Raw genomic sequence first — 12223 nt, 5'->3', positions numbered from 1 at the left:
AGCCTCACATTGGGTGTGGTGCCAACTTAATAAAAATTAAAGGAGGAAAAAAGATATTTCAAAGTGTACCATGGGGATCCCTGGGTGGCTCAGCAGTTTAGCGCCTGCCTTCAGCCCAGGGCGTGATCCTGGAGTCCCAGGATCGAGTCCCACATCGGGCTCCTTGCGTGGAGCCTGCTTCTCCCTCTGCCCGTGTCTCTGCCTCTCTCTCTCTCTCTGTGTCTATCATGAATAAATAAAATCTTAAAAGTGTACCATAAGCAGGAGATGTGAAAAAATAAATGTTAAAGCCTGCATGTTATGATTGCTATCTAGGTTGATGACATAATCACTTCAAGATTTTATCCTTTAGGGATGCATAATGAATAACTTAATATTTGACTCATTATTAAAGTTAATTTGACTAACTTTACCTTGAAATTCAGTAAAAAGTTTCATCAAGCCCTCTGAAATAGATCTGCCTTTTTATATTTTACCCTCTCCATTGAAAGGTCTTAGTTCCTTCTCATAAGAAACCTATTAGAATCTGACACAGCAGCATGTAGAGCTAAAAAATGGACTATGCTTCAGAGGTTGTGGTCTGTGAAAAATGCAGTGTTTGTGCTTAACAGTAAACAAGCATCATTAAATAAAACAAAAAGTTCTTTTAAATTGCTTTTACACAGATTTACAAACCAAAACACAAATAAAAATACTAATTTGTCTTTTAAGCAGCTGAAACTTATTGTATGCCTTTAAGGCCTTTAAAAGTTTTTTCTCAGAGTGCCTGCAGGGCTCAGTTGGTTAAGCATCTGCCTTAGGCTTGGGTCATGATCTCAGGGTCTTGGGATTGAGCCCCACATTGAGCTCCTTGCTCAGCAGGGAGCCTGGTTCTCCCTCTGCCACTCCTGCTGCTTGTGCTCTCTCCTCTCTTTCTCAAATAAATAAAATCTTTAAAAAATAAAAGATTTCTCTTATGACTCTGTACCTGTTTTTGGTGGTAGGGTTTTCTTTCTTTAAGGATTTTATTTTAAAATGTAAATACTACTTCATGTATGGAAAAGAAACTTGTTCTATTTTTTAATATTTTATTTATTTAAGAGAGAGCAGGAGCAGGGGGAAGCAATAAAGAGGGAGAAGCAGGATTCTGAGATCATGACCTGAGCCAAAGGCAGACACTTAACTGACTGAGCCACCCAGGCACCCCAAAGCCTATTGTTCTTAACAAAAATTTTTAAAATCTGAAATAATGAAAAGTTATAGCAAATTAATGGTATTTCATAGGAACTATATCAATGGCTTATTTTAAAATGAAGATACAAAGAAAAATGACTACTGAGCCATTTAATGAAAGTGATCACTTTTTGATACTGGGCGGCTCAGTTGGTTAAGCGTCTGCCTTCAGCTCAGGTCATGATCCCAGGATTCTGGGATCAAGCCCCGAGTCGTGCTCCCTGCTAACTGGGGATTCTGCTTCTCCCTCTTCCTGCTACTACCCCTGCTTGTGTGCTCTCTGTCAAGTAAATAAATAAAAATCTTTTTAAAAAATTAAAATTGCACACTGTCCTAGAGGACTTTAAGGCTTTGGAGATACTATTTTGAGTACTACAGCTGCATTTTTAACATTTAGGTTCAAATCCTTATTTGTGAGTTTTTTCCTTGGTTATAAATCTGAATATTTACATCTGTTTACAATCATTTATAGGTTCATGAACCACATGAAACACCATTTGGAACTTGAGAAGCAGAACAGTGAGAGCTGGGAAAATCATACCACCTGCCAGCACTGCTACCGTCAATATCCTACACCATTCCAGTTGCAGTGTCACATTGAGAGTACTCACACTCCCCATGAGTTTTCTAGTAAGTCACAGTTTTATTGAAGTCTTGAACAGTAATGATTTTGATCATCTAAGCTATGATGAATCCTTAAGAATTCTGATAAGAATCCTAAGAATAAGAAATAGACTTTGGATTTGAAGGCACAGTTGAAAAACAAATTTTAACTTGTATAAACTTTTCAATAGAATTGCTTTCTAAAATTGAAGTCCCTCTTATAAATAGAAACTTCCTTTGTATAACACATGCATTCATTGTATGCAGGGGGCTAAGTTAGAAAATTCAGATTCCCTGGTTTGCAATTATGAAATCATTGGCCTTGATTTACACTCTAATAAGAAAAGTAATTGCAATGATAGTTAAAAATCACAGAGTCTGGGGTTAGCTAGGATTTAAATTCCAGTTCTGCATCTTAATATAGCTGCAAGATCTCAGACAAGCTGTTAATCTTTCTGTGCCTCAGGCTCTTCATCTGCAAAATGGGGGTAAAGTTGCAGTACTCTGTCAGAGATGGCATGAGAATTCAGTAAGTTAATATAAGTAAGGTCCATAGAACAACGCTACAGAGTTAACAGCCATATAACTGTTGGAACCAGCACCACTGTTACTATTATTACTTATTGCTGTTGTTGTGTATGTACAAAAGGAATCTTTACATCTTTAAAATTGTATAATGTGTTTTTTTCCACTTTCAGCTATTTGTAAAATCTGTGAATTATCATTTGAAACGGAACATGCTCTTTTGCAACATATGAAGGACACTCATAAACCCGGTGAAATGCCATATATTTGCCAGGTATATATACATTTTATCATCTACTTAGGTGTTTGTTTTACTCTCATGTGCCACAAAATAGTATTAATCTATTGAACTTTTTAACCATTTGAGTAAAATGAGTTGCTAAAATTGAAGACCCTCTTCAATAGTGGAAACTCCCTTGATATAACTCTTATATGTGGGGATGGTAGCTTGGCCTTGGACAGGAGGCCATAGTTCACTGATCCCTGTACTAGACAAACAAAATGCCCTGCTCTATATGGATCTTCTTACCATATAGAGAAGAATATAGACATGGCAGAGAAATTTTCCAGAATTTGAAGTGGTTCCCAAAAAGATAGCAAGATAAGGAAAATTGCCTCTGTCAGAGCCTGGATAGTATTTAAAATCCAAAGAAAAGAATGGTCTATTTTTTTTTTAAGAATGGTCTATTTTAATAGCAGGAAAAACTTTCTAGGACAAGAGGTGTCAGAGTTTGAAAATTCAAGCAAGATGGTGGGGGGAGTAGTAGATCTGAAAAGAAAAAGGAAATGCAAAAAAGAAAAAAGAAAAAAAGAAAAAGGAAATGCTAAGTTATATTTAGGAATATATCCCTAAACTTTGAAAGATAACTTTTCTATTTCAAAGAGTATACTTGGTATTTTCAGCAATAGAATTCTTGGTTGTATAGGCAACAGAGATGAATTTGTAAAGCATAATGTTCCTCTAAGCAAATGACTCTTCATTGCTACTTTGATGTTATTGTGTATCAGTTATAAACTTTCAAGTTAAACTAAACCTTCTTTATATTTCTAGGTGTGCCAGTTTAGATCATCAACATTTTCTGATGTAGAAAGTCATTTTAGATCAACCCATGAAAACACTAAAAATTTGCTATGTCCATTTTGCCTCAAAGTTAGTAGAATGGCAACTCCCTACATGAATCATTACATGAAGCATCAGGTGAGATTTAGCAGTTATTGGTTCATTTTGTTGTTGTAAAAAGGTAGGTATATAAAACTTTGAGGATTGGTTAGATTTGCTCTAAAAACAAAGTTAAGTGGTTCTAAATGACACAATTATTTATATTTTTTGCTGAATAACTTGTGAAACTTCCACTTTTTTTTGTCTGCTTCCTGGTGGTGATGAGGCCATTGACTAGTGAAAATTTGGAAGGATAGGTAGAAATAGGAACCCTAGAGTGGAGGGAAAAAAGGAAGATGAGCAAAATATTTTTTTAATTAATTAATTTATTTATTTATGATAGACATATATATATAGAGAGAGACAGACAGAGACACAGGAGGAGGAAGAAGCAGGCTCCATGCCGGGAACCTGACGCGGGACTCGATCCCGGGACTCCAGGATCACACCCTGGGCCAAAGGCAAGTGCCAAACCGCTGAGCCACCCAGGGATCCCCTAGCAAAATATTTTTTAAGTTGAATATCTCAGGGGAGGGATCGCTGGGTGGCTCAGTAGTTTAGCGCCTGCCTTTGGCCCAGGACGTGATCCTGGAGTCCTGGGATCGAGTCCTGCATCGGGCTCCCTGCATGGAGCCTGCTTCTCCTTCTGCCTGTATCTCTGCTTCTCTCTCTCTCTGGGTCTCTCATGAATAAATAAATAAAATCTTAAAAAAATATTTCAGGGGTCTAAGAGTGATAAGAATGGGAATGATTTTTTTAAGGTTTTATTTATTGATTCATGAGAGACACAGAGACAGCAGAGGGAGAAGCAGGCTCCCTGTGGGGAGCCCAGTGCAGGACTCAATCTCAGAATCCCCCGAGCCAAATGCAGTCACTCAACCACTAAGCCGCCCAGGCATCCTGAGAATGGGAATGATTTTGAAGGTTGTTTGATAATTAAGAGCAGGGAAAGGGATATGTTTGAACTGGGGAAGAAAAGATTGAGGACTCAGTCTTTTTTCCCTCTGCTTCTCTTCAAAGTTCATTTCTACTTTCTAGCTCACTTTTTATTATGAAAAGACATGTGGTTGTCATTAGCAACCCAGAATGGTCTTTTGTAGCAACCAGTGACAAAGGAAATAGCAATGACACTTACTTCTAGATATGTGAACTATGCCAGAGAACTATATTTAGGTTATAACTTGTTTCCTGGATGACTTTTGCCAGTTCTGCTATGTAATTTCTGGGATACCACTGTTAGTACTTGCACCTTTCTCTTGAATTCTCATTTTATTCTTACTGGGTCTTTTCCTGACACAAGTAGACCATCCTTTAGTTAGGCTGAAAACTCTGATGAAACAGTAAGCCTATTTTTTGAGTGTTTGAAAGAGCAGTGGTACCTTTGGCAAAATTAGAAGTCACTGAGTTTACTAATGTGATTATGTAATCAAGTTTTGTCTCTTCACTGATCAGCTCATTACATTTTCTTATTATTGTTTGCATTGTCATGGCCAGTTTACTCAGTACTACTGCTAACATTGTTTTCAGTTCCAGTCATTAGATGATCATGAAATCAACTTGTAGTTGTTACTTGAAAAAAATTATAAAAGTAAAAAAAATCCAGATATATTCAGGATCACCTATGCTATGACTGGGGTGATTCCAACTTGCTTATATGCCATCTCACCCTTAAGAACCTCTGGCAAAATCTTTCTTTTCTAGAGTTTCCCCAACAGTGTTCTATCAGATGTTAATAGATGTTTCACTCTAAAATCGCTCCTGGAAAAAGAAATTCATTAGATCGCTGGATTTACAAAAGTAGCAGTTTTTTATTTTTAAAATTAGGGCTTTTAATATGCTTGAAAACTTCATAAATCTCTAAGGAAAGGGATATTTTATATATTGTTCCCAAGACTTATTTAACTATTTGCATAATACTTATTAACATTTCTTGAGAAATAGTTCAGAAAATGCTGGTGTTGGTGCTCTATTTCTTTTGACCTTTGATTTTGAAAGGAAGAATGAGATGTAAAACAGTAGATCTAACTATTTCATTATGAGGGTTTTAACCTAATTCTTTCTGCCATGCTTTCCTAAGCTCCAGAGAGAAATATAGATGTAGGGAGAATAATAGTATCCTTAGAAAGGTGAGAAAGAGATGGATATGCACACTGTGTGGACTATGTCTCTTAAGTGGTTTACCTGATCTGTAGTCACTCTTCATACCCTGAATTATGTGTCTTAACTTGTCATGTATGTATAGTAAAGAGTTAACCCAGCAGGTCTGAATTGTTCATGTACATTTTCAGAAGGATCTACTTGCATAATTGGCCTTTGGCTAATTTCTGGAAACTATGCCTTTGCTATTAGTTGATTAATGCTTTATGTGCCTGGAACCTTGAGCCATATTGTACCCACTTTTCTAGATCATTTGTACAAAAAGTATGATTATGGTGAGCACCTGCTTTTATTCTGGGAGACTGAAGATTTAGTGACTGAACCCTGTAAAAAAAATCCTGGCCTCTTAGACCCAAGATAACTTTCCTGGTAAAAAGCACTTCGTACATGTTGCTGCAGTTAGTTGCTGGGGGATTGATTAAGGCATGTCCTATGCAACTCCATTGGGAGAGAGCACTTGGAAACTGGTGCCACTGTCTTCCACACTCCACCCATTTTTTTTCCTTTATTAATCCTGCTCTGTATCCTTTCACTAGAATAAATCATATCTATGAGTATAACTTCTAAGTCCTATAAGTTCTCCTGATTGATGAAACCTGGGAGTAGTCTTGAGGACTACTGACAGACCATTGGTGCCCAGTTTTTGTGAGTTTGGAGTACCTAAGAGGTAGGCAATCAGCAGTCAACAGAGGAGAGACTCTATTAATCAGGCGGATCATCAGGCATTTTTCAAGGTACTTGCAACTTACACAGTTGTTCACAAAAGACTAAAAAACCAGGGCACCTGGGTGGTTCAGTCAAGTCAGTTAAGCATCTGCCCTCAGCTCAGGTCCTGAACCCGTGATCCCAGGATCAAGCCCTGTGTCGGCTCCCTGCTCAGTGAAGAGTCTGCTGCTCCCCATACTTGTGCTCTCATGCTTGTGCACATTCTTTCTCAAATAAATAAAATATTTTTTAAAAAGACTCAAAAACCATAGGTAAGCAGAATTATAGACTTGTAATTGAGGTGTAATGTAAGTGTGATTTTAGATAATAGGAATTATTGAATGTATGGCTCATTTTATTCTTTTTGAAGACTTTAGTAATCTTTTCCTAAAAATGATGTATTATCATGTCTCAAGTGATTTTAGAGCTAACAAATACAGTTTGTACAACTTTTAAGAAGAATGAAGGATTTCATATATGTTAAATATTGTTATTTTTGATCTTTATAAAGATCACAGGTAGTTAATATATACTAATCACTGGCCATATGATAGTGTTTTTACTTGCACAGTGTTTTTACTTTGTAGGGTAGTCCTCTCAACTACCCTACAAAGCAGGTATGTGATCATTTTCATTTCATCGATGAGGAAACAAAGCTTTATAGAGTAAGTTACTTGCCCAGTGTCACATTCTCTAATAAATGGCAGAGCCAAAAATAGACTTAAAGCCCAAGGTTTGACTATAGAGCCATATCCTTCACTGACATTAAAGCAGATCTAAAGGAGATATAGTCAGAATTAGCCTTGAAAATTCTTCAAATCACCCATACAATACAGTATATTTGTCAAAAAGTTAAACTCAGGTTATTCTCTATCCCTGGAACAGATCACCAATTTTTTGTTGAATGTCATATTATTTTAAGATGTAATGTATTATCTATCTTCTTTATCACATCTCAAGAATTACATGCATAAGAGTGATATGCAAGACTTGAGTCCAACTAAGGGAATAGTAGATTAATGTCTCCGGTCTCAGGGCTCTGGGGAAATGCTTATTGAATGAAATGGCAGACATTTTGAACTAGTTAAATTGTGCCTGCTTCTCATGTGCACACTCTCAATCTCTTACTGTCTTCCCCACTATTTATTTAACAAATATTTATTGAGTGCTTAATATATGCCAGGGACTGTTTTCTACAGAAGTGAACAAAACAAGGTTTATGCCCTCTGGAATCTGTGTTCTAGTGGAGAAAGTATATGTCTGAATAGTGTCTGAATGTATATGTATGCCAGTTGGTGGTAAATACCATGGGAAGAAAACACATGAGGGTAGAAAGTGCCAGGACTTCGGAGGTGAAGGAGCTGTTTCTGTTTTTTATATGGGGTGGTCAAAGAGAGCCTTTCCAAAGAAAATAAGAGGATTAGCTATGTGGATATCTGGGAGAAAACATTCCAAGGAGAGGGAATTTTAAGGAGGCAGTGAGGTGAGCATATATCTAGGTCTTGAAGGAGTGGGAAGGAGCACAGTAAACAAGTGGGAGGAAGAGTAGTAGGAAATGAGATTGTACCAATAGAATGCAAAGCAGATAGTGTAGGGTCTTGTGAGCCAGAGTTAGGATTTTGGTGTGGTATGGAAAGCCATTAGAGGCTTTAAGCATGTGAGAGGTGACTCTGGCAGCTATGGAGAGAATAGACTGTTAGGAGGAGAGGGTGGAAACGAGGAGAAGGCAGGAGGCTGTTGCCAGAGTACAGGTAAGTGGCTTGGACTGATAGGGTGGCTGAAAAGGTTATAAGAAGTGGAAAGATTGCTTTTGAGAGTGAAGCCAACAGGTTTTATTAATGGGTTGATGGATGTGGAGTTTGAAATAAAGACTAGAGTTAAGAGTAACCAAGTTCTTTTGTCCTGAGCCACTGTCAAGAATGGTGTTCCCATATGCTGAGATATTGGGAAAACTAGGCAAGGAACAGATTTTTTTTTCTTTTTGCAAGGTGGATGGGGGAAAACCTAGAGTTCAGTTTTGTCCATGTTGATTTGAAATGCCTATTAGATGTCAAGTAGTGATGTTGAGTAGGCAGCTGGATAGATACTATTTAAATCATGAAGCTGAATGAGGTATAGGTACAGGCAGAGAAAAGACATCTGGGAAATGTACTTTGGGGAATTTTCTATCTTGTAATCTTGCTATCTGTTTCTTGACTGAGATCTTTTTCTCCTCTCTTTTGAGCACGTATGAGGTGAATCTGTTTACATTGCCTGTACCTATGATATGATCTAATGTACCATACTTCTAAAATTTTCTTTAAAATGAAATTAAAGCAGTATTATACAAACATATTTCTATATTGCTTTGAAATTTTTTAAAGATTTTATTTATTTATTCATGAGAGACAGAGAGAGAGAGAGAGAGAGAGAGAGAGGCAGGCAGAGACACAGGCAGAGGGAGAAGCAGGCTCCATGCAGGGAGCCTGACGTGGGACTCGATCCCAGGACTCCAGGATCACGCCCTGGGCCGAATGAGGTGCTAAACCACTGAGCCATCAGGGCTGCCCTGCTTTGAAATTTTTAAAGAACTTTTATTTTATCAAGTGCCTGCTGTATAGCAGTAACTGCTTAATTAATGAGACTGTATACATAAAGATTGCAATTGATAATATATAGTAGAAGACCAACTAGCTGTAAGCAAATGACTTAGATTTCTCTTGGGTCCTGTTTCTCATCAATAAAATAATAGGCCTGAGTCTGAGAAGGGACCTAGTCAAGGGGCTCTCTGACAGTAGATTGGGATCAGTTCTGATTTGTACTTCTACACTCATGCTGTCCAATATCACAACCACTAGCCAACTGTGTCTGTTTAAATTTAAATTAATTAATTTGGTTTTAGGAATTTCAATTTTTGTGAAACAAATATAAATTTTAAAAATTAAAAATAACTTGGTCTTCTCTAGGAGCACATTCACAGTATCATGTACTTAATGGCTAATACTTCTAATTTAGTTAAAAAATTTTTCACATTACAAAGGTATAGGACTCATCACACTTGAACCTAAGTGATGAAATTTTCATTTTGATTGCCTATATGGTAACAAATACTTTGTTTTTTAAAGATTTTGCCTTTAACTAATCTCTACACCCAATGTGGGGCTCAAATTTAAAACCCTGAGATCAAGAGTTGTATGTTCTACTGACTGAGACTGGAGGCACCCCCCCAAATACTTTTGAAACCCAAATATTGGGATCCCTGGGTGGCGCAGCGGTTTAGTGCCTGCCTTTGGCGTGATCCTGGAGACCCGGGATCGAATCCCACGTCAGGCTCCCAGTGCATGGGGAGCCTGCTTCTCCCTCTGCCTGTGTCTCTGCCTCTCTCTCTCTCTCTCTCTCTCTCTCTGACTATCATAAATAAATAAAAATTAAAAAAAGAAACCCAAATATTAATGCAAACAGTGTTTCTAAAAATGAAATAATATTTTGGTATTATTTATGATGGGATATGGTAAAATACTGATTTTTAAAAATTATTTAGCTATTACAATTAAGAGCAACTTCAGGTCCCAGGATTTGTGGTGGTAGAACTTATTATTTCTGATAGTATTTTTTATGTTTTTTTTGTAAACAGAAAAAAGGAGTTCATCGTTGTACCAAATGCCGACTACAATTTTTGACCTGCAAAGAGAAACTGGATCATAAGACCCAACATCGGACATTTATAAAGCCTAAAGAGCTAGAAGGACTGCCTCCTGGTACAAAAGTGAGTTTTAAATATGTTGTATTTTAACATTTTGTGTGATAACAGAAGTAAATTAAATATAGTAATATTTATCTATAATATTAAAAATTAACTTCTGCTTGTCACTAATATTTAATTTAAGGTTTTATCATTCTTAAGTTTGGAAAGAAAAACTAATATCCTTTGGGGTTTTTTTGTTTTGTTTTGTTTTTAGTTAATTTTGACATGTGCTATATTGGAGCATATTCCTTTGTAGTGAGTGCAACTAGATTAAGTGTAGACTGAGCCAATGAGTTGTTTCAGTCTTCTATAGGCTGTTTATGAGCTCTTCCAGTTGGCAGCATATATGTCTGCTTTAGCTGCTAGACTGTAAGGTTAAGAATCATGTTTAATTCATCTTTGTGTCCCTAGCATTTATCATAGTGCCTTGAATGCCATACTTTGTTAAGTTGATATTATTGAGTCTACTCTCAGAAAAGCAAGTTCTCCTCCTGAATAGCATTGCTGTGTTGAGTGAGCAAACACACATCTGACTACAAATTTCCTTTTCCCTACATGCCCTACATACACCTGTTTTCTCTGACTTTATGTAAAGTCAACTCTTGATTATTTGCACCAATGGAGGGATACATAATCCAAATTAAAATAATTCCCAAACATTTATATTTAGCTTTTGAGTACTTACCTTTGAATGTAAATATGTCTGCTATTTGAATTAATTAAAATAATGTAAAGCAATGCTTTGGACACCTACAGTGAGAGAAACTATCCCAGTATTCTTCCCTATAATCCATTCATTCCATGCTGGGACTAGATGTGCAGAAGATTAATATAAGTAGTGCAATCCTCTCTCATACTTTCCCTTGTTAATAGTAACAGGGCAGCCCTGGTGGCGCATCGGTTTAGCGCCACCTGCAGCCTGGGGTGTGACCCTGGAGACCCGGGATCGAGTCCCACGTCAGGCTTCCTGCATGGAGCCTGCTTTTCCCTCTGCCTCTCTCTCTCTGAATAAATAAATAAACAAATCCTTAAAAAATAATAATAGTAACAATAAGTATGTTATGATAATCATGATCATAATAATAGATGTAGCACTTTAGAATTAAGCTCTCTGTGCTTTTTCATACATTCTATTTAATCCATGTAGCAATTTAATGAGGTAGACAAGACAGGTATTATTTCTATATTATAAATGAGGAGCTTAGAAAGGATAAGTTACTTACTCAAGGTTACATGGCTAGAAAGAGGCAGTATTGAGATTTAACCTGGGTCTTTTGACTCCTAGTTCAGTGCTTTTTACATGATACCAAATCACATGTATTTCAAAGGACTTGCTCATTGGCTGGTCCTCAAGTACATGGGAATAATATAATGAAGTGATTAAAGAGAATGTTAGTAGGTGAGTGTGTTTTCCATTATTAATCAATGGGTATAATCGAACATTTTCTTTTTCTGAATACTAAATGAGAAAAGTTACATTAGCTCCCTTTAGGGAAATTCTGAATATTGTTAAACTCTTCATGCTGTATAATGAATTGATGTAACCTCCACAATAACCTAATTATAAATTCTGACCAGTAAGCTAAACAGAGCAGGTCACATTTACTGGAGATCTGTTTCATAGTCACCAAAGAGTAATGCAGAACTTTCCAGAGTTGTTATTCTAGTTTTGGGATTTAAATTTTGACCTCTACGTTTGTGCAAGCTACTTAGTTGTATTAGAACATAAAATAGCAAGGGAATTTTTTTTGCTATTCATATAGTTTGCACTAACTCCTAGTTATCCGTTAATATCTGTTAACATATAAACATTATCAATACAAAACTATAATATACAACAGTAAATAAATGTCAAGGGTAAACATCATTTAATTGGTATGACTGTTTAGAATAAATGAGAAACTTAACTGTATTTGCCATTTTCAAAATGATGTTTAAAATTTGAGTTGCAGTGATTTTTTTATAACAGCTTTATTGATATGTAATTTATATATCATACAATTCACTCACATAAAGTGTATATAATTCAGTGGTTTTCAGCATATTCACGGAGTTGTGCAAACATCACTACAAACAATTTTAGAACGTTTTTACTACCAGAAGAAACCCTATATCCATTAGCAGTCACTCCCTATTTT

General features: G+C 36.5%; 1 protein-coding gene across 2 annotated transcripts in view; it reads left to right on the top strand.

The window, feature by feature from the left end:
- Nucleotides 1–12223, top strand: part of ZNF280C (zinc finger protein 280C) — a 61188-nt gene that overhangs the window by 33668 nt on the left and 15297 nt on the right. For both annotated transcript variants that reach the window (XM_055338865.1, XM_055338864.1), the window contains exons 11-14: nt 1685–1842; nt 2514–2614; nt 3392–3538; nt 9975–10106. In XM_055338865.1, the coding sequence (XP_055194840.1) occupies nt 1685–1842; nt 2514–2614; nt 3392–3538; nt 9975–10106 (538 nt within the window). The remainder of the gene's footprint in view (nt 1–1684; nt 1843–2513; nt 2615–3391; nt 3539–9974; nt 10107–12223) is intronic.

The sequence above is a fragment of the Nyctereutes procyonoides genome, unplaced genomic scaffold (genome assembly GCF_905146905.1).
Source record: "Nyctereutes procyonoides isolate TBG_1078 unplaced genomic scaffold, NYPRO_anot_genome, whole genome shotgun sequence".
Lineage (NCBI taxonomy): Eukaryota > Metazoa > Chordata > Mammalia > Carnivora > Canidae > Nyctereutes > Nyctereutes procyonoides.
The sequence above is the reverse complement of the archived record's forward strand: the minus strand, read 5'-3'. Positions and strand labels throughout refer to the sequence as shown.